Below are 20,933 nucleotides of genomic sequence, written 5' to 3'. Positions count from 1 at the left end.
TGGTCGATGGAAAATTGTTGTAGTTTGTAAATCCTAGTTCGGGTTTGTTTCCTTTTTGGAAAGTGGCCCCTGCTCCTCCCCCTCCATCCTTCCCACACTTTCTGTGTTGGTTTGTGGTACTGTACCTGCAAGAACAAACGCACAGGCACTGCTCAAAACAGTCCCCACCCTGCCCTCCTGACCCCATCTCTCTATCTCTCTGCCTTTCTGTTTACATTTTAGCTTGCTTCTCTGCAGGTTCTCCACTGCAGGCTTCTGGTTTTTTTTCCAGCCTATTTATTTTCTCTCTGAGACGTGCACCACTTAGAGAGGGAATGAGCTTTATTTAAACAAAATCAAATCTGCCAACCTCAGCAGCTCTGCAGTGTGAGACCTCCTTCTTGCTTCTAGGAGGAAATGAGTCCACTCTTTGCTTAGTCAGGGGTACTTTGTCTTCAAGAGCTACCATCTGTAAATGTGGTTGAATCCTGTTCTGAAGTTGTATGGCTTCAAGGAAAAATGTATTGGCTGGCAGCAGACTCTGAGAGAGTCTGAGAGACAAACCCTCTTGCTATTTCCTCCTGTTTCAGTGCAGAATGCCTTTAAAAATCACTGCTGTGTTCTGCCTTGCTGGTGCCACGATGGAAAAGAAACCCAGATAGGTCTCAGTCAATAGGAAGCTGATAAAACAGCCTGATCATAAGAACATGGCACTCAAAGAGTCAGGCAGAAAAAATCCTTTTCTGTTGATTCAGGGCACTGAATAACTTCTCTGTGGATGAGACCATGTGCTGTTAGGCTAAATTCAGTCTGTGAAATACACCTAACTGTTACAATAAATCTCACGAATTATGGGACTACCTTTGATGCAGTGCTTTCAAGCTCTGGTGCTCCATTACAGATATCCTCTTTTAATATTACACACCTTATTGTAACCCTTGAATTCCTTGAGTGTACTGCAAAATCCGACTGAATTAGAAGACCCAGTTATGCAATAGATTACTCTCATTCACCATGAACGCATTTTCAGGGTCATGTAACCAGATCTTTAGACTGGATTGCCTTTGTAGTGTAAACTAGCCTTAGAGGTGAGGTTTGGTGTGGAGTTATTTCCCATGCACCTACTTGCCATCACTTTGAGATGCAATTTAAAAATGTTTAAATCTTTTATCTTAATCTGGCTTTGTTACTAATAACCCCATAGTAACTTAACTCTTGTTTTTTGAAACTTGGAATTTTGTCAGCATTTCTGAAAATGGTGGCAGTTCTGTTAGTACTTCAGGGTCAACAGTGAATCAGTGTAGGAGTAACAGTAGGCTCTGGCATCCTGTCTTGTACTCATTTACTTCAGTTTCTGAAAGGGACACTGTTTAAAAAAAAAAAAAAAGTGTATACAAAATCTAATCAGTGTAAATGGTCATTTTTTTTATTTAGTTCTAAGTATTGTATTGCAATTTTTCAAACTCTCTTATTATGTTGTCCACTTTCTTAAAAACAGACTTTATCATGGACACTTGACCTTCTAATTGCAAGTCTTCCCCCTTGTGGCTGTTATTCTTGGTTACAAACTTTGTCACAGTTGAAACTTTACACACCAAATCACCTGAAATGAAGAATTTGAAGCACTACTGCTGGATGAAGTGGCATGAATTTTTCAGTTCACTTGGTTGAAAAGACTGTGGAGACCCTAGGCGATTGGGCTATAACGAGCAGCAAATATCCTAGCCTGTGGGTTTAGAAGTCTCTCACCACTGTTTCAGCTCTGCAGAGCAGCCTTTGTAAGTTCTCTGTGGACCACAGTTCGAGAATTAGGTTATACCCATGTAGACAAGACCTAAGCTGTGATTTTAAACCAGTATTTGTTAAACCAGTGAAAAACCCTGTATGGACACTTTGATAGAAGAGCGGCTTACTTCAATTTAACTTAAACCTGGTCCAAATTGACATAAGCGAAACCAAAAATAGCCACTCTTTTCATTCCAGAATATGACTGTCTATATGGTGTTGTAAGTTTGTGTGTAGACAAGGATGTGCTGTGTTATTGCCTGAGGACCCAAAAATGTAACTGTAAGATGACTGTCAGCAGGAAGGAAAACTGACTAGTCTATTCTCGTTGTCCAAATTGAGTGAGTTAATGGCATAAGTCAGGGGTGGCCAAACAGCGGCTCATGAGCTGCATGTGGCTCTTTTCCAGTTAAAGTGCAGCTCCTGGCACTCTCCTCCTCACCCCCCCCCCCCGTTCCCTCTAAGCTGTGCGCCCACACAGCAGCCTATTAAGTACCACGCAGGTGCTCAGGGCTGCGGCGGGGAGAGATGCCTCTCCCCCAGCCATGGACGTGCTGCAGTGGAGAGAGGTGCCCCTCCCCCAGCCCCAGCCCAGGTCCGAACCTGCCACAAATGGGGCAGAGGCACCCCTCCCCCGGACCTGCCGTGGTTGGGGAAGAGGCACCTATCCTGTGGCTGCAGCCCCGGCCCCAGAGCTGCCACGGTGGGGAGAAGCGCCTCTTCCCGCCTCCCCCAGCCCAGGTGCTGCTGTGGGGAGTCCTTTCTCTCTCTCTTCCCCTCCCCTCCTGCTGGCTGTCTTAGCCCTGGGGCAGCTTGCACCCTCAGCCCCTCATTCCCAGCCCCATGCCAGAGCCACTTGAACTCTCTGCCCCAGCCCTGAACCTCTTCCCAACTTCTGAAGGTTGTTGTATGCGGCTCAGAGAGTCAGTACGTTTGGCCACCCCGGCATAAATAATGAAAGGTAGGATTTTAAAAAAGCATTCGTTTTTAATAGTATTGGCTGTGACTAGTAAAGTGGGGAACTTGAATGAATTGAATTCAAGATCTTCAGAGACTTGCATATTATGAAGTGTTCTATGCAAATACTAAAGCATTATAGGCAGTAGAGGTGCTTTTATTCTGGTCTAATTTTTATATTTTCACAGTGCAATGCTAATGATCTGTGCTGTTGGGAGACAGTGTGCTCTAATAATGGAATGAGGATGAGGGTAGAACTCAGGAACTAAGTTCTAATCTTGGCCCAGCCACTGACTTGCTTTGTGGCCTTGGACAAATCATTTAAACTCTCTGCCTCCATTTTTTTCCCCCATGTATGAAATGTGAGTAATGGTGACTTCCTAAAAGTGTTTTGTAGATTAAATTGTGTTTGGTTCTTCAACCATGTGAAGTGCTGTAGGAATGCAAGTTGTATCATGTGCAACGTTGTATTACATGTGTGAGAAGTGCTTGATGCACCTTGCTTCCAGCTCAAGCTTAGTGAGAGCCTGGTTGCCCTTGGACAGAATATAGATCAGCCCTACAGTTGATCTATTTCACGTCACTTGGGATTTAATCCAGATTGATGTTTTATTCCAATAAGTGTGTGGTGGGGAAAGCTAAGATAACATAAAGTTCAATTGTCCAGTTATTCATCCTGTTCTAGTCATTATACCTATTCATATACCCCATAACCATATATTCCAGGATCTCCTGTGAGTTTTCCATTGCTCCAGCACTATTAACAGTTTGCAGTCAGTGAAGTACTCTGAGATGGGTATTTTGTGGACTTCCTGTGTTGTCTCAGTCATTCAGTACTCTGTGGGAACAGAATATTCAGCATGGTGACTTGGTGATTCCCCAGAATTGGGGGAGAGATGATTAAAAATAGCAGGTGTTCAAGCTGCAAGCCAAATAACCAGACATGCGTACACGTATGGGCAAGGTTCACCAGGCTTGGGAATTCCTGTGCATGGTTTATTTCAGATGGAGGCCATGTGCTAGCGGAGAAGCAGCAGAGGTGTCACTAGCAACACAGGCACTTCCTCTTCCTCCTCTCTCTCCTGATCAGCACTGGAATAAAGACTTCATTGATTCCAGGAGTAGAATGATCTCACTTCTTTTTTGACGGGGAGCCCCTGGAGCTGCGGATGTACTAAGAGATTGAGTCTTTGTGGGTAGTTTAAACTTTCCCTGGTTATGGCTTGTTTTAATTTGTTTTTCTTCGATATTTAACCAGGCAGACCTGTTCTGAGACATGTCCCTCGCTTCAAAATCCAGTTTGGTTTGGCAACCTCACCATTTATGATTACATTTCTGAAGCTTGCAGCATGCAGGGACCTGCGTATTTTTGAATTACATTTTCGGGTTTAGGCTGTGTGAGGCTGGGGAGGGAGAAGCTGACAGAGGATTCCTTGCCCCTTATATCTGACTGGTGTAGCATGGAAACTGTTGGTTCTCAGTTATTTTGCAAGCCAAAGCATTGTACTTTGACCCAGTGCTTGCTTATCGCTTGTGAAAAGGCTCCTACGTCGTTCGGTGCTTCTCATGGAGGTTCACAGAATGGAACATTTGTAGCGTCTGTGACTTTTAATTGCAGAAAATGAAGTTGCATATCCAAAGAAAACAAGCTACCGTATCTGTTTTGGGGAGAAGGGGAAAGCTTGGCAGTTGGCCATAAATGAGAATTCTCCATTTGTACTGAATGGACATGAACTGCTGTCTCTTAGGCTGTGTCTACTCTGCAACTGGGCTCTGACTTGCAGCTTGTGCAGACATACCCACACTAACTTTCGTCTAGCTAGCTTGTGAAAAATGGTTATGAGGATGTGGCGGTGCAGGCTTCGGCAGCCTGCCTCCACCTCCTCCCTGTACATACCCACTTGTGCAGCCAACTCCATCTTGTCCTCACTGCTGCTTTTTCACAAGCTAGCTAAATTAAAGCTAGTGTGGCTATGTCTACACAAGTTGCAAGTCACAGTCCAGCTGCAGTGTCTATGTCTTACGGCTGATCTACAGTAGGAACTTATATCGGTAGAGCTACATCTCTCGGCGTATGAAAAGTCCACACACCTGAGACGTTGCTGTACCGACCTAACCCCTGGTATAGACAGCGTTAGGTTGCCGGAAGAATTCTTCTGTCTACCTAGCTACTGCCTCTCTGGGGGGTGGAGTACCTACACAGATGGGAGAGCCCCTCCTCTTGACATAGGTAGTTTCTACATTGAAGTGGTGCAGCTGTGCTGCTGTAGTGTTTTAAGTGTAGACATACCTTTAGAAAGAGACAGGAGCAAGGCAGATTGCCAGCTTAGCATGGGGGAAGATTGCTCCATTGCTGTCCTTGCTGCATGTGCTTTGTGGATTCATTCTGTGAAATGTCTGTCAGGTTCCTTTCACAAACACTGCACACATGAATATATATATGTATATGTTCGGTTCACCTTATTTCAACCAGTTTTTTTCCTCTCCCTTGGCAGTGCCGGTGCCAGGTCTAGCAAACAGTCATTTAGGAGCCCAAGATGATATTTTGCTCTGCTCCCAGGGAAGACAAACAAGTGCTTTATCCATTGAGTACCTGACTTGGACAAATATTTGTAGGGCTGAAGCTTCAGAAGCTGTCATCCTAGAAAGGAATGGCATTAAGCAGCAGCATGGCTTTGTTACGTTCCCTCGCTGCCCATACCTTGGGTCACAGGTGTGACTGGACTGTTCCTCCGCGATAGGCAGTTCAGAGTCCGTATGGGGGAGAAGACAAGTGCTTGGAGACGACAGAGCAATGGGTTATCCCAGGGCTCTGTGGTTTCTCCAACCCTATTGAACTTTTACATCAATGACCTGCCAACAACCGAGTCATGAAAATTCATTTACGTGGACATCTGTTGTGGTACCCAGGCCCAGACGTTTCACGAGTTTAATGCCACCTTAAACCAGGACATGATAAAGTTAGCTGACTACTATAAGACTTGGTGCCTCCAGCCAAGTGTCATAAAAACAGTCTCCAGTTTGTTCCATCTTCATCACGCCTGCGTAACCCGAGAACTGAATGTTTATCTGAATGGTCAGCAGGTGAAGCATGAAGTAGAACCAGTCTATCTAGGTGCGAATTTAGACCGCACGCTGAGTTAACATGCCCACCTGACGAAGACAGCTGCTAAAGTTAAGACGTCCAACAATCTTCTTAGCAAACTGGCAGGTTCTTCATGGGGTGCTCGTGCTCCAACTTTGTGGATGTTAGCTCTTGCCACCTTGTATTCGGTGGTGGAGTACTGCACACCAGTTTGGAGTCGATTGTCACACACCCAACTGGTGGATACGTAATTACATGCACATCATCTCTGGTACTCTGCATCCGACTCCACTTCCATGGCTTCCAGTTCTGAGCAATATTGCTCCTCCTCATATCAGACGAGAGGTTGCCACTGCAAGTTACCGGAGAAAATATGTGCCAACTCAAGCCTGCCGCTGCTCAATAACCTTATTAAACCATCAGCTGCATGTTTGCCGTCACGTCGCCCATTATGGTCTCATCCATCATGCTAGGATGTTAAGGCGAGAGGAACAGATCTGTTATAATCCCTAGTCAGTCCCTCGTCGCCGATCCCACTCTCTGCCTGCCTATGTTTGACCTGCTTCGTTGCCAATGGTCCCTGTTGAACAGGTTCCAGACCAGGCAAGGTCTCTGTGCAGCCAACCAGTATCGCTGGGGCCTTTGTGACAGCCCTTTGTGCAGCTGCGGCACAATGCAGATGATGACGCACGTTGTCAATGAATGTCTGCTGACTAGATTCAGCGGTGGCCTAGAAGACCTGCATCATGCCACTGAAGATGCCATTGCTTGGCTAGACGACTGTGCACACGCTAAAGAAACTGCCCGTACTTTTGGGAAATACACCTCTACCTCAATATAACCCTGTCCTCGGGAGCCAAAAGATCTTACCATGTTATAGGTGAAACCACGTTATATCGAACTTGCTTTGATCCACTGGAGTGCGCAGCCCCGCCCCCCAGAGCACTGCTTTACTGTGTTATATCCAAATTTGTGTTATATCGGGTTGCGTTATATCGGGGTAGAGTTGTAATAGAACTTGGGACACTTTAGTTTAGCTCAGTTCTACATTAGGCCATTGGTACTGAAGAAAATTTGAAATACACCTCTTGGGCAGTGGAATAAATCTTGTAGCTTTCATTTCAAACCACTTCAGAAATTGATATGCAAGCTACAGACATGCAAGGTAGAAGTGCATCTGTAGTTTTATCAGTAAAAATTACAGTAGTGTTAAAATAAATTCAGTGTCTTTTGTAGTATTTGCGTAACAAAATATTTTATCCTGCACAGTATTATCCTAGACCACATGGCTTTGGGGGTTTTTGGGGGTTTTTTTTTTTGGTTTTTTTTTGCACATCAGTCTTAAAATAGGAACAGCTGTATTTTTGGGAAAATAGCCTTTGTTTGTCTCTGGAGCTGTTTTTCTTTTTTTTTAGGGTGTGAGCAATTGCAGGCTTCCCCTGGCCAGTTGCTGTTGGGGGATAGTGAAGAGAATTCCAGGAACTCTAGGAGACTGACAAGTCACTGTATTGTGTGTTGCTTTAAACTATACTGAACTCTAATTTTGACTTAACCCTTAGGACACTTGTCCATGCTGGGTATGTCTACATGGGAGGAGGGAAAGGGGGGCATGGCAGAGAGTCTCAGAGCCAGGGTAAACTGCTGCAGGTTTTTTTTGTTTTTTTTTGTTGCATAGACCAACCCAAAACCTTCTCTCTCCTCCTCCCCCTCTTTCCTTCCCACCCTCTTTGCAACATGAGTTCCTCCTCCTTCCTCAGTTGTAAATTTCTTGTTTTCTCAGCCCCTTCATCTCCAGCAGCACTAGGGGAACTCCCCAAAAGTAAGCTGAGAGCTTGCATTACCTGATAGTGCCACTGGCCCGCTGCAAAGAGCAGTTCTGAGCTTGAGTTGCATGTTCCTGATTCTACCACCCACAACTCTGAATATGACTGTCCTTCCCAGGCCTAAAGGAGCTGTTGAGAAGTGGCAAGTTTATGTCTAGAGGAGAGGGTCCCATCATGGTAGAGGCAGGCTGGGGGAAGTCACAGTTTCCAAGCGCCATGGCCACTGCAGGTTACCCTCATTTCATTTGGAGTACTGGATAATTTCCTGTGACATCCACAGTGGGACTGACTAATTTCCTTAAAGTTAATAACACTTCATTCTGAAGCGGGTTTGCAAGCACAGCCCAATTTAGTACAATGTTGAGATGACAAGATATTCTCTCTGAATTCAGGGGCCAGGTATTGCTAGTCTTTTAAAAAAAATATTTCTGTTAAGAATCAAAATGGTGCGGAAGCTGCAAATTTGTTTCTTGATGGCTTTTATAAAGATGGTCATGAGTTTAAATGTAACCAGCAGAAGGCCAAACCTGAACAGCAGGAGCCACATTTTCTCTGCTTATCTTCAAGAATCAATTTACCTGTCTGAACGACATGAGCATTCTGTGTACAAGCCTTGAAATTACACCACGTCTTAGTAAAAGCACAAAAAAGATGCACCCTTTTTAAAGTGCACAGATTTATTGGAGGCGCTCTGGCCTCTCCACTTCTTCTCTGACTTGGTTTTTAACAGCTTTGTTTGTGGTGTACTGATATGGTATGATCACAAATGGTTAGCAATATCAGCACAACTCTTAATCCTTAATCTCTTTCTAGTCTGCATATGTTCACAGTCCTAATCACCACATGCAACAATTAAAAGAAGCACTACTGCTGCTTGGGAATGAGCGTTCTTGTTTCCCTTAATAAAGGGTATGGCTACATTTGGAATTTCAAAGCGCTGCCCCGGCAGCGCTGCGGGAGTGCTGCCCCGGCAGCGCTTTGAAATGTGAGTGTAGTCAGAGCGGCAGCGCTGGGAGAGAGCTCTCCCAGCGCTGCATGTAAACCACATCCCTTACGGGTGTAGCGTGCAGCGCTGGGAGCCGCGCTCCCAGCGCTGCTGCCCTGATTACACTGACGCTTTACAGCGCTGTATCTTGCAGCGCTCAGGGGGGTGTTTTTTCACACCCCAGTTGCAGCGCTGTAAAGTGTGAGTGTAGCCAAGGCCTTAAGTCTTCTTTCTGTGGATCATACCAGGAAGAAGCTATTCAGGGGGCATTTGGTTGCCTCTTTTATTGGGGGAAGGCATGAGCAAAGAGTTGCATCTTAAATTGCTCTCAGAGATGAGACAAGAACTCATCCTGGTATCTGGGGTCAGGAGTTTCACAACCATGGGTCCTTCACTAAAAACACCTTGATCCTTAAAAGCTTCAGCCTAAGCTTCTGAATGGTAATGTTCCTGTTGAGTGTAGGATTCAGAGTGGATGCGACAGGAGAGGTCACCCTTGAGTTAGCTTGTACGGTCGAAAACTTTGTGATGCTGTGAGCCTGTTGAGTCTGTCTCAGTGTGAGTCTTCCTATCCCAAGGAAACTTTCTGTAATCCATTGTTAAAATAAATCAGCCTGATGCCGAGTTTAGCAACACGGCCATTTTCAGGAAGCGGGAGTGAGAAGCAGTAGTTTTCCGTTTACATGGATAGCTGCATTTGAAAATTGTTCTTTATAATTGGCACTTAAACTTACTGCTGTTGGTGGCCATTTTGCTGAGAGGAGAATCATTTGTGACAGCAGTACCTAAGCCCACTACGGGGGGCTAGGTGTCTTTTTTCATTCTCCTCTAATGCAGTTAGATGGATTTTTTTATTGTCTCTCCATATGTAAATATTTTTTAAATACCGTTCCTCTTTCTTATTGTTCATCCTGACTGTACTTTAATGGGAAAGAAGGAGGTAATCCTGTGATTGGACTGTGGGCCATTTCACTGTGCTGCTTGGCCCTAGAAAGAGAAGGTACAACACATGAATGATTCTTCAGACTCGCCATCTCACCTGCCAAGCAGTCTTCTTCCCACAAATCAAGGATGTGTGACCCCCCCCCCCACCCCCGACTAGTTTTGCTAATTATTTCTCATCCTGCCATATGTACTTGTGTGTCTGAGTGGTGCTGCAGACTAGACCCACCTTCGTTATTTATTTGTAACCTTATACCAGTCTTGGTGTGGCTTTTCCTATTTCATAACTGTTTCTAAAGTGCCATCTTGTGGCAGTCCTAGAACTCTTAATTATTTTTCTTTCCCCTAACAAATCTGCAAGAACATTGATATGAAGGGCACTCTGCCTGTATCTGCAACTCCCTTTTGGTCGTCAGTAGGGTTTGTATGCTGGTATGTTAAAGAGATAAGTGGCCTTTAGAGGTTGGTGTGGTTCTAGCTACTTGACATTAACCTTTGTGTTGTTGAACAGCCCTCTAAAGCCCAGTGCTGCTGCACCCAGTGATGCATCTGTCATTATGGTTTTAACAGTGATACTGTAAAAAATATAAGTAGCCTTTTTAAGTAGAGAAGTTGAGCCATCAACATCTATATCTTAGACAGAGAATGATATTGGCCAGATTTATGACTGAAGAGTAAGGCTTTTAATTACTTGTGTAACTTATTTACTCCAGAAAGACAAACTCTGATACAATATTTGGTTCTCAGTGGAGTCCCATGCTGGCTTCACAGAGGAGTGATCCTGCTTCATGCTTTGAAATTGTGTGTTGTCTAGTGACTGCAGCAGGTGAAAGGAAGTCAGAACTTCTGGAAGTCAAGTCAGGACTTCTGTAACTGAGTTATTTCATGATCTTGGGCAATTCATTCAACCTCTCTAAGTTTTGGGTTTACCCATGTGGAGAGAGAAGTTCAGTACCTACCTGCTTCTCAGAGATATGGATTCTTAATTGTTTGCCAATTGCCTAGAAATCCTTGGATGGTAGGAGTTGTATGTACACTTGTTGCTGTTAATAAATAACTGGAGATGGATGTCTCTGTCTCATCTCTACTCCCTGCAGTGTTCCCAACTCCTGCCCGGCCAGTCCACGTGGTGCTGGATCCTCAGGATATCGCTTTGTTCAGAACATTACCTCGGACCTGCAGCTGGCAGCAGAGTATGCAGCGAAAGCAGCATCAGAGCAGCAGGCAGATGCATCTGGCGGGGACAGCCCAAAGGTTCAGAGAAACATTATCTGCCCAACAATGCTTGGGGAGGTTTTCAGGCCTGGCAGTATACTGTAGTTTAAACAAGTCTAAAGATAATTTATCCATTGTACATGTGTGTTACGTATTTCCATTGGGATACTTAACGCCCCTGAGGGTCACTGGGTCATCCCCTTCTGTGTCAGTCACTGGCTCATGGATATCGCCGCTAGGTTAGCTTCTCAAATTTATTTTCTGCATTCACTTAAAAGGTCAAGTTACAGGAATCTGCCATTTTTGGTGGACCATGAAGCCTGACATGCAGGTGTTCCCCTAAGAAGCTTATTGGAAGAGTATTAAAATCAAGGAGTTTTATTTTTCTTCTTTAACAGCTCCACAGATGTACACGACACTTTGTAAAATACACTGGGGAATAAAAGACAGGGTCCGTGCCTTGAAGAGCTTGCTGTTTAACTCAGGCAGAACACGCAGGCCTGCAGTTCAGGGACAAGAGGTGAGGAGAGCAGTGTAGAGAGGATTAGCTTTTAAAAATATAACAAACAAAAAGTAAGTCATAAGGAGGGAATTCAGTCTTGATGAAGTGACTTTATACCCAAGTTGAAGCTGTAGTTTCCTTCTTGGTAATGCTAGGGTTTGGGGTCTAGCAAGGGAGCACAATACTGGATAGCTATGAAGACTGAATTCTTCCCTAAGCCAGGGTGGCTGTTCTTGGTGGAGATGCACTGATGGAGCAATGTGAGGAACTGGAAATAAACCTTTCTAGTAAATTTTTTCAAATTCTAGAAAGGAGTCCCCCTTCCTGGAGATCGTGGAGCAGGACCAAGTCGTGCTTGGTGCTAGTGCCTAGAAGCGGAACTGGGTGGAAAATTTAAAAAACCTAACAAACCTTTGGAACTTTCTTCCAACAGAAAATATTGTTTGGTAGAAAGTTTAGCTATATCTAGAAGGCATCTAATATCTGGCTTGTGTGTAAACTCCAGCATAAGAATCCTTACTCCTGAAACTAAGCTTCCTCTGTTGTGTCCTCTCTTTTAGGATGAGTCCAAACCACCATATTCCTATGCTCAATTAATTGTGCAGGCCATATCTTCAGCCCAAGACAGGCAATTAACACTAAGTGGGATCTATGCCCACATCACCAAGCATTATCCATATTACAGGACTGCTGACAAAGGCTGGCAGGTGAGTTCTTGATGCCTACAAATTTTGAATTCCTATTAAAGTGCTTATCCTAAAAGGAAACACATTTGGTGAGAGATCAGGGCACTGGGCTAATGAGAAGCTGCTCCAGTCAATTTAGGGAATAATCAGTTTAATAACATCACTTAAACTTTTTGTTTGTGGGCAGTGTTTTGTAAAGGCTATTGTATGGAAACATTCCACATGGCTCAGGGGCCTCTGGTTTTCTAAGGCCCATCCTTACAACTCTTGTTATCCACCACGCCTGCATCTCTAGAGACATCTTTGACATGACTGTCGTCACCATTTTCATTTCCTTCCATGCCCTTGCTACCAGCAGCCACTTCATCAATCTCATCACCCCGTACCTATCTCTCTCCCAATCTTCCTTGACCCCTGAAAAATCTTGACTATGTCCAGTTATTTAGGAAAAGGATGCTCTACAGACCTCTCCCTTTGCAATTTGACCACTTCAGCATGGATGTCTACAATTCTGTTCTCTCCTTGCTTTTAATCACAGTAACCCTCACGCCCTCTCCGACTATTGCTTTCCTTTCCCAGAGTATGGTCACTCTACTATAGATACCGTCATGGAGCACGAAGGGTCTGAAAACCACAAGCTGACCCCTTGTGTCGCACGTCTGTGCATTTAGCGTACTATTGGGAAATCTCACCGGCTTCTCTGTACAATTTGTCCATAGCTGATAATGCTATATCAGACTTGGATATTCAGCTGCTTGAGTGTTGCTTTTAATGTGTCAGTAGCGAGGGCTTCAGCCACACTCACCCTTTCCCAGTGCCACACCTTTGAACTGGGTGTTGTCACTTCCAGGCACACAACACTGATGTATTGAAGAGTCACGGGCAGCTGCTGATTCCACTTTCCACAGCATGGCTGGTCACACTTGACAGTATAATCAGAATAAGTACATTCTGCCTGCCCAGTTTTCCCCTGCCCTACCAGTTGGTTATGAAATTCTTCACTTCCCACCTTACCCTGCTCCACAGTGTTACTGTGCATTGTTAACCAGCTGCTGCATTGTACTGCAGAGACTGCTGCATTTCAGTGGTGGGTGAAGTGGTCTCTATATGTCCCTTCCTTCCCTACCAGCAGTGTTGTAAGGCTCTGTTTGTAAAGCACATCTGTTGGTCTTTGAAAGCTGCTAGAGAAGCAAAAAAATGGGGGAGGGAAGAAGAGGAATTAGAAATGATAGTTTATATAGATGGGTAATATCTACAGCACCCTGCAGTGCTAGGTTTGTGCTAGACAGCTAATGGGTCCCTCCCAATATCTAGTCAGTCTAAAAAAATTCACTGGCCTGCTTTATGATCATTGTGGTGTGGTGTGGCCTCTAGTGGTTCATGTTCGCACATGTGATCAATTTGCTGGTAGGCAGTGCAGCCGAGCCTGGCAGTTTTCCACTTGAAAACAAAAAGGCCATTTTTGAAGTGTGTTCTAGATGTTTTTACAATACACATCTCTTTTGTTTATGCTTTTCCAAAGCCCCCACTTCCATATCTTGCAGTGAAAGCGCTACTGCCCTCACTGGTTGTTTCTAAGGGGCAGGTAACAGTACAGTGCCCTGCAAACCTGTCTTCCTCCATAGTTAATGGAAACTCTGTATTTGTAACTTATTTAGCCAGATTTTTTTTTTCTTATCACTTCCATTCCCTTGTGAGTCTTTGGTAGCTGGGTAGCTTGTTGCTGTTTGTGGCAGAGATTCTGAAGGGGATGGATGTTACTCTTCTGGTCTGTGAAGTCTAGTTTGTCTGTCTGTCTTTGGTGTTTCTACATTGCATAATAATCAACTCATTCCTCTCCTTTCCGCAGAACTCCATTCGGCATAACCTCTCCTTGAACCGTTACTTTATCAAAGTTCCACGCTCCCAGGAGGAGCCTGGAAAGGGCTCCTTTTGGCGAATCGACCCTGCCTCGGAAGCCAAGCTAGTTGAACAGGCATTCCGAAAAAGGAGACAGAGGGGGGTGTCCTGTTTTCGAACTCCCTTTGGGCCCCTCTCCTCCAGGTAAGTTCAGGTCCCTTTTTAGTTTTGTTCTAAATCTGTGTAACTGTCATTTCATAGTGATGCAGACCTGTTCTCACAGGAGTAAGTGGCTTTCTGTGCAAAGCCCTGCTGTTCATTTCTGAAGAGCTGGGTCCACATGTGGATTAGGTCGTAGGAGAAATCACTTATGGTATTTAAACTAGTCTCTTTCAGAGAACGTCACATCATTTGACATGATTGTCAGCAATGGAGTTGAAGGGATGCACTATGGGACTAAATGAAACTGCCTCAGCCAATGGTATGGGTGTGGAGGAGAAGTTTAGCACAGAGCTAGTGCAGTGTACCCTTTTGCTCTTGCAGGGATCAAATTTTGTCTAAAAGTGGGTGAAAATAAGGGAAAATTAATAATAAAAAGGTGACATCCACAATAGGGGGTGTGTGAGAGAAGGATATTGTTTGTTGAATGTTAAGGAAAATGTGAGTCCCGTAGATAAGTTTTTGTTTTATAGAAGGGGTGTGTGTATGGTGGGGTTTTTTTGTTTTGTTGTTTTTTTGGGTTAAAATGAATGAAAATAAAGTCAGGATCCCTCACAATTCAGTGATATCTAGTTAATTTATTAGGTGAGATCCTATAGCTAAACATCACACCCGGTGAGTATAGTGTTAGAAATAACTTAAAAGACCCAGGAATTAGAAATCCATAAACCTCTCTGCTAAAATATTTCTGCTAGGCTGCTAGTCCAGTGTACTGACAAGGGGGAGTCTACCAGTGACTTAAACTCTTTGTCGCTTTGGCTAGCTGGGTTTGGGAGTGTTATGGTGATAATTGTTTGAGAATTCAGTGTTCTTTGTACTCTTAAACTTTTCTAATGACTCAATCCAGAGCGTCAAAGTGTTCTCATTTAAGTCTGATTACTTTCCCTGGTCAGAAGGGAAATGCAGTGCTTGTAGCTGTTCCCTGGGTTTATGAACAGTGACTCTCTTAAATGGTCTTTGTACTCTTGGGAATTCCCAACCTTTGTCATACTGATAACTTGAAGATCACATTTGCATGAAAACTTTGTATCTGCTATAACTGCAAATAGTCTGTGATTCCTCTTACTTAAAATTAGCAAAAAAATACCTTTGTACTTTGTGCATTGGCAGCACTTGGAGTGTACTTTGTGCATTGGCAGCACTTGGAGTTTCACTGTTTTTCTGTCTCTCAGGACAGAAATAGTGGGAGAGGATCCTTGGAATCATCCCCCACCTAACAAAAGATCAGAAAAACTCCTCATATGAAACGTTTCAGGTTTTGTTTAAATTGTGGCATGTACTAACCAAAGGGACTGTCAAAAAGAGGATGGAAAAACAAAAACCAACCAACCAAAACTTATTTAAAAAAAAATATTCATTTGAGTGTGCCCATTTCGATTCAGATTTTGCCCTACTAAGAGTGGCATTGCTGCGAAGATGCCATGCTTCTGGCTTTATTGGAGGAAGCAGGATGGTAGAAACAGCACAAGAATGGTTTCTTAGTGCTGTGGAAGAATAGAAGCTCTTCTATTGAGGCAGTAGATTTTGGAGATGCCTTTGGTTCTCTGCTACTACTTTCCTGTCCAGCATGTATTCTTTTCACTCTGTTCGCACTGGTTTGTGTTTCAGGAGTGCCCCTGCCTCTCCTACTCATCCCGGCCTGCTGTCCCCTCACTCTAGTGGCCTACAGACTCCAGAGTGCCTGTCCAGGGAGGGCTCACCCATTCCGCATGAACATGATTTTGCATCAAAGTTAGCCTCTGTTCCAGAGTATCGATATTCACAAAGTGCGCCTGGTATGTAGCCCGTTTTGCAGGAGTGTGTGTTCATTGTGGTGGGAGGTGTTCTGTGTTTCAAATAAAGGTCTCTTCTCTCCATACTTACCCTTTCCCAGCCTCCACTGGCTATATACCTTTAGACTGTCTCTTTCTTATTAGCTTCAGCTTCATGGCGATGGAATGGGGGAGTGAAGGGAGTCAGTCTGAATGGGGATTTGGGTCTGTCATCACTCCTCTACAGCCATTTAGGTCGCTTGCTCTTTGGGGCTGCTGTCTGCATCCAGAGTTCCATGTGACCTGATAATTTAAAAAGCACTGAGCAGGGGTGGAGTTTTTCACTCGTATGCCGGGAAAGGTGAAACTGCTGGGTGGTGATGTTAGGTCTGTATGAACCCCATGATTGTGCAACCCATTTAAAACCCTGCAGTGTGTATACACATACTGCATGCAAAAACTACACTCAAAATGTTTAGATTGCACAACCAGCCACTCAAAAGTTGGGAAATACAAGATTGAATGTTGTCTGAATAACTTTAATTCTTTTCCAAATACTGCACTGTTCAACATTATGTATTATTAGAAATGTCTAAGTAAATAAGTGCTCTAATATGCGTATCTCTTCCATTTCAGGATCACCTGTCAGTGCCCAGCCGGTGATCATGGCTGTTCCTCCCCGGCCATCCACCCTAGTGGCAAAGCCGGTAGCTTACATGCCAATAGTGACTTCTCAGCAGCCTTCTGGTCATGCAATCCATGTAGTGCAGCAAGCTCCCACTGTTACAATGGTCAGGGTTGTGACCTCGTCCTCAAGCTCCGCTAACGGATACATACTGACAAATCCAGGCCCAGCAGGTGGTGCTCATGAAACAGCAGGAACAGTGTTGGATTTGGCTGGTGATCATCGAGGTAGTCTGTTTCATTTCACTCCCTACTTGACAAAGGAAGATTGGTCTGGACTTGTAGGGTTTTTCTGCACACCTCTTGCACTCCCTGGGTGTTTAGTCCTTGACAAAAGAGGTCAGTCATAAGATAAAATTTAAACTGGGTAAGAGCTTTCGCACTAGGTCTGCCTAGCAGTAAGCAGGAGAATTGAGCTCTGTGTGACCTTTAGTTAGTAAAAATCTAGCTAGAATTTTACTGGTGACCAAAGCTGCATATATATGGCTGTGAATATTTATTCTAGTTCTGGTGTCCACCTATAATATGCTTGTGGACTGAGGCCCATTCTGATCAATTGGGTAAATTACCAAAAGGTATCTCTATTCCAAACAAAACTCCCACCATCCCAAGGTATGCTTTTCTGTTTTGAAAGCCAGCACAGAGAAGGCTGAAGCTGTTTGTTTCAAGGTGACATTAATGGTAATTGAGACTGTGTCCTTTTTCTGTGGGTATGTAAAATATATTCCAAGGGAGGAAAGGTGTAAGCCTCTGGAAATGAGTTTTGTAGAAGTGCATATAGTGTTTTGTGATTTAGAAGATTCTGCAAAAGCCAAGTATTGTAAGGATCACTTTTATATCTTTCTAAACTGGCAACTCTGGCCTCAGTGGACTTAGTGAGCTAAACTCTGAAAATACTTAATGTTCTATAAAAGGATCATTCTCTGTCTGCTTTCACTCGGGCAGTACCCCCTTTTTTTGCAGCCCTTCTCATAATTGCATTATATTGTACAAATGTACAATTACTGTACAAGCACAATAAGAACTGTGCGTTTCATTGGGTGTTTATGTGCAGAAGAGTGATTTATTTGCTTTCAAGCTGGGATGGGGAGGGGAGGGGAGGGAGAAACCAAGACTCTCCCCAGTAGTAATATGGGACACTCTCAGCATTTGCTTTGGTATTGGCTTGCTTTTGACCACTTTCAAACTCCCCTGAATTTTTTGACCAGATCTCCTCTGTGCTTCTCCAGGCTTCCCAGCAGCAATCTCTGGGCTTGCCTACACTTGTAGCGGTATAGTAGTATAGCCTCAGCACTTCAGTGTAGATGCTACCTCCGCCGGCAGGAGGGGTTCTCATGTTGGCTAGGCAATCCACCTAGGTTAGTGGAAGAATTCTTCTGCCGTCCTACCACACTCTACACCAAGGGTTAGGTCAGCTTAACTGCGCTGCCGTGGGGTATGGATTTTTCACACCCCTGAGAGATGTAGCTAGGTCGACCTAACTTTTTAGTGTAGAGTAGGTTTCTGACCCTCTGCCATCCCTAGATCCTCCCCAGCCTCTGCATTCCCCAGCTCCACTCTTCATTCCTCTCCCTTCTCTCCCCAATTCTGCCATCTCCTTTTCCTTCTCTCATCCTGCCATCTCCTCCCCCCACCCCTTTGCCTTTCCTATGGTCTGCCTTAACCCTGCTCGCTCTCTTGTCTCTCCTAATCTCTCTCTCCCTACTTCCCCCACCACTCCTCTTTATGCCCTCTACCTGTCTGACACCCTGCCCGAGCTCTCCTCTCCTGTTCTACCAAGTCTCCCTTGTTTCTCTGATGTTAAGATGGGGAAGAGAATGGGGATGCTGGGGTGGTCGTACTGGATCAGCTTCTTCACTTCCTGCCTGTCTAGGCAGGCATCGCTTCTTTTTCTCCTCCTCTAAGAGTTAGCTGGAGAGGTCAGGCAATGAGCTGAGTCAGCTGCAGAGAGAAATCTCAGTTGCAGCCTTTGGCTGGCCAGCAAAGGGACAGGGTTGCTTCTTGAGGCAAGAGGCTTCCTGGCAGCTTCTCCCTGCCTGTTGAGCAGATCAGTTAACGTGGGGGAGTGAGGAGGAAGGTTTTAAACACTGCTGCACTAAAGCAGCAGCATCAGTGCAGGCACTGCCCCCTTTCTGCTGGTTCCTTCCCCTATCCTTCACAGCTAGTTGAAAGTTGTTTTGCACGCAGGCTGGTTAAAATTGGAGGGGACTGCTTCCTCTCCACTCCTGTGATCTCACCCAAGTGTAGGCATGAAAGCAAGCTGTCCCTAACTCCACAAACACTGGGGCTGTTTGATATTGTTATGGTTCCTTCCCTGTTGTGTAGCTGAGGCTCAGGTGGTTGGTGTACAGGCAGGGAACTCTCATGGTCTAGTTTTTCATTGACTGTATCCATGCCAAAGTAGTAACATGCAGATAAGGAAAAGAATGAGGGGGAGAACCTTTTTATGCCTCAGAATGACATTTTTTTAACCTTGTTTTTTAGTTGGCCTGCTTGTGCCTTAGAGGAAGTCTGTACCTGATATTGGTAAATAGTTGCGTCGATATTTGTGTGTTAGGTACAGTAAGAAAACTTGTGGAGTTACTGAAAAATCATGGCTGGGTATCTTGAATAACCATTTGTTCCTCATAGGTAGTAACCCTTCCCCATTTTTAGATTGCTGATTGCAGTGTTCTTCCTCTTATGAGCTAGGTGAGTGAAACACTGCCTTCTGGGTGCTGATCCCGTTGTGTCAGTTGGCCCACAGAAAGTGTTCCTTGGAGAGCCAGATCCTGCATAAAGATTTCTGGGTACTTCACATCTCCCAGGGTCAGGTCCATACCAGTCAGCCATGTCCTCAACCTCTTCTTATTTTGGAGCCCAAATGTGTTACTCTGATACTCTGCTGCACTGACCTGAGAAATGATGTTCTCATTCCCATGAGATACTGATCTGTGGGATTTATCAAACGCAAATGATTTAGTTGTATCCAAATACTTCGGCTGTCTGTGCTTGGGTATTTTCATTTTGTCTAATCTTGGGGGTCTGTATTATTGCTAGCATATTAATGAAACTGAAGCCTGCTCACGGTGAATGATTCTCCTTTCTGTTTAATGTCCAAACAGGCATGGATGAGAAACCAACAATTGCGTTTGCCACAATACCCACTGCCAGTCGAGTCATCCAAACAGTTGCCAGTCAGATGGCTCAAGGTGTCCCAGGACAAACTGTTACCATCCTTCAGCAGGCAACTCCAGTGACCATTGGACAACACCAACTGCCTGTTCGGGCAGTGACACAAAATGGGAAGCATGCCATCCCCACCAACAGCATCACCGGCAGTGCTTATGGTATGGCTTTCCTCAGGGCCGGCTTTAGGCCTATTCCACCAATTCCCCCGAACCGGGCCCCGCACCTAAGAGGGCCCCACGTCCAGTGAGATTCCTTTCCCTGGCTAGAGGCGACTTTTTAATTTTTACTCACCTGGTGCCGCCCCGGGTCTTCGGAGGCAGTTTGGTGGCGGGTCCTTCAGTGCCGCCGAAGACCTGGAGCGAGTGAAGGACCCGCCGCCGAAGTGCCGCTGAAGACTCTGAGTACAAGCCCCACGTGTTTTTTTTACGTTTTTTTAATTTTTTTTTTTTTTAGTCATCCCTGCCGGGGCCCCATCAAAACTGTTCGAATTGGGCCCCACACTTCCTAAAGCTGGCCCTGGCTTTCCTCTATGGCTGTGCACTCGATCACCTGATGTTGTTTCACATGCACTGCAAACTCTACAGTTATACTACACATAGGTCCTGACATACAAGTTTCCCCATACATCCAGTTTGAAATGTGTGTGCAAGATGTGTATTGTGCAACATTTTGCACCACTAAATAAGAAAAGTTTTTCTCCCCCAGCTTTAGTGCTCTAAGTCCTTGCTCCGTTCTTTCTCTTCCACCTCCAGTTCTGGTCATTTGCCTCTGTGGGGGAAAAAGCTCTACCATCTTTAACAACATAGAACCATAGAACTGTAGGACTGGAAGGGACTTTGAGAGGTCTTCTAGTCCAGTCCCATGCACTCAAGACAAGTCTAAGTATTAGCTAGACCATCCCTGACGGGTGTTTTGAACATTTTTAAGATCAGGTTAGGCAATGACAGGGTAATGACTGGTGGTGGCAGAACCCTAGCACTTCGAGTTATTGCCTTCCCTTCTTGTGAAATCAGAAGAGTCCCAGCACCTCCACCCTGACTCTTACGGGCAGTCAGAGCGGAAGACTTTGTCTGAATTTGTGTTGGCTTTGTTACAGCGTCTTTTGGGTTGTCCTATGAGTGATTTTTTTTGTTTTAGTCCACTGCTGGATGAAGGCTTCCCATCACTTTCTTTTTTTTTCTTTAATTAAAACCTTTCCCATCAAAGTTCTGCCTAGTTTACATTTTTCCATTACTGGACAAGGTAAATGAGTAGTTGTAACGACTTAGAGATATAAAACTGCTAAATAAGAATAGATGGATAAATAAATG

The 20,933-nt window shown here is 44.7% G+C and overlaps 1 protein-coding gene across 1 annotated transcript in view; it reads left to right on the top strand.

Moving 5' to 3' along the window:
• The window catches only part of FOXK1 (forkhead box K1), a 67,226-nt gene that overhangs the window by 40,068 nt on the left and 6,225 nt on the right, over nt 1-20,933 (top strand). The window contains exons 3-8 of the mRNA XM_050966567.1: nt 10,654-10,810; nt 11,834-11,980; nt 13,809-14,002; nt 15,626-15,792; nt 16,405-16,680; nt 19,557-19,781. Coding sequence (XP_050822524.1) covers nt 10,654-10,810; nt 11,834-11,980; nt 13,809-14,002; nt 15,626-15,792; nt 16,405-16,680; nt 19,557-19,781 — 1,166 coding nt within the window. The remainder of the gene's footprint in view (nt 1-10,653; nt 10,811-11,833; nt 11,981-13,808; nt 14,003-15,625; nt 15,793-16,404; nt 16,681-19,556; nt 19,782-20,933) is intronic.

Source organism: Gopherus flavomarginatus, chromosome 9 (genome assembly GCF_025201925.1).
Source record: "Gopherus flavomarginatus isolate rGopFla2 chromosome 9, rGopFla2.mat.asm, whole genome shotgun sequence".
In the NCBI taxonomy this organism is placed as follows: Eukaryota; Metazoa; Chordata; order Testudines; family Testudinidae; genus Gopherus; species Gopherus flavomarginatus.
Note: the sequence above shows the minus strand (reverse complement) of the source record. Positions and strands in the feature narration are given on the sequence as shown.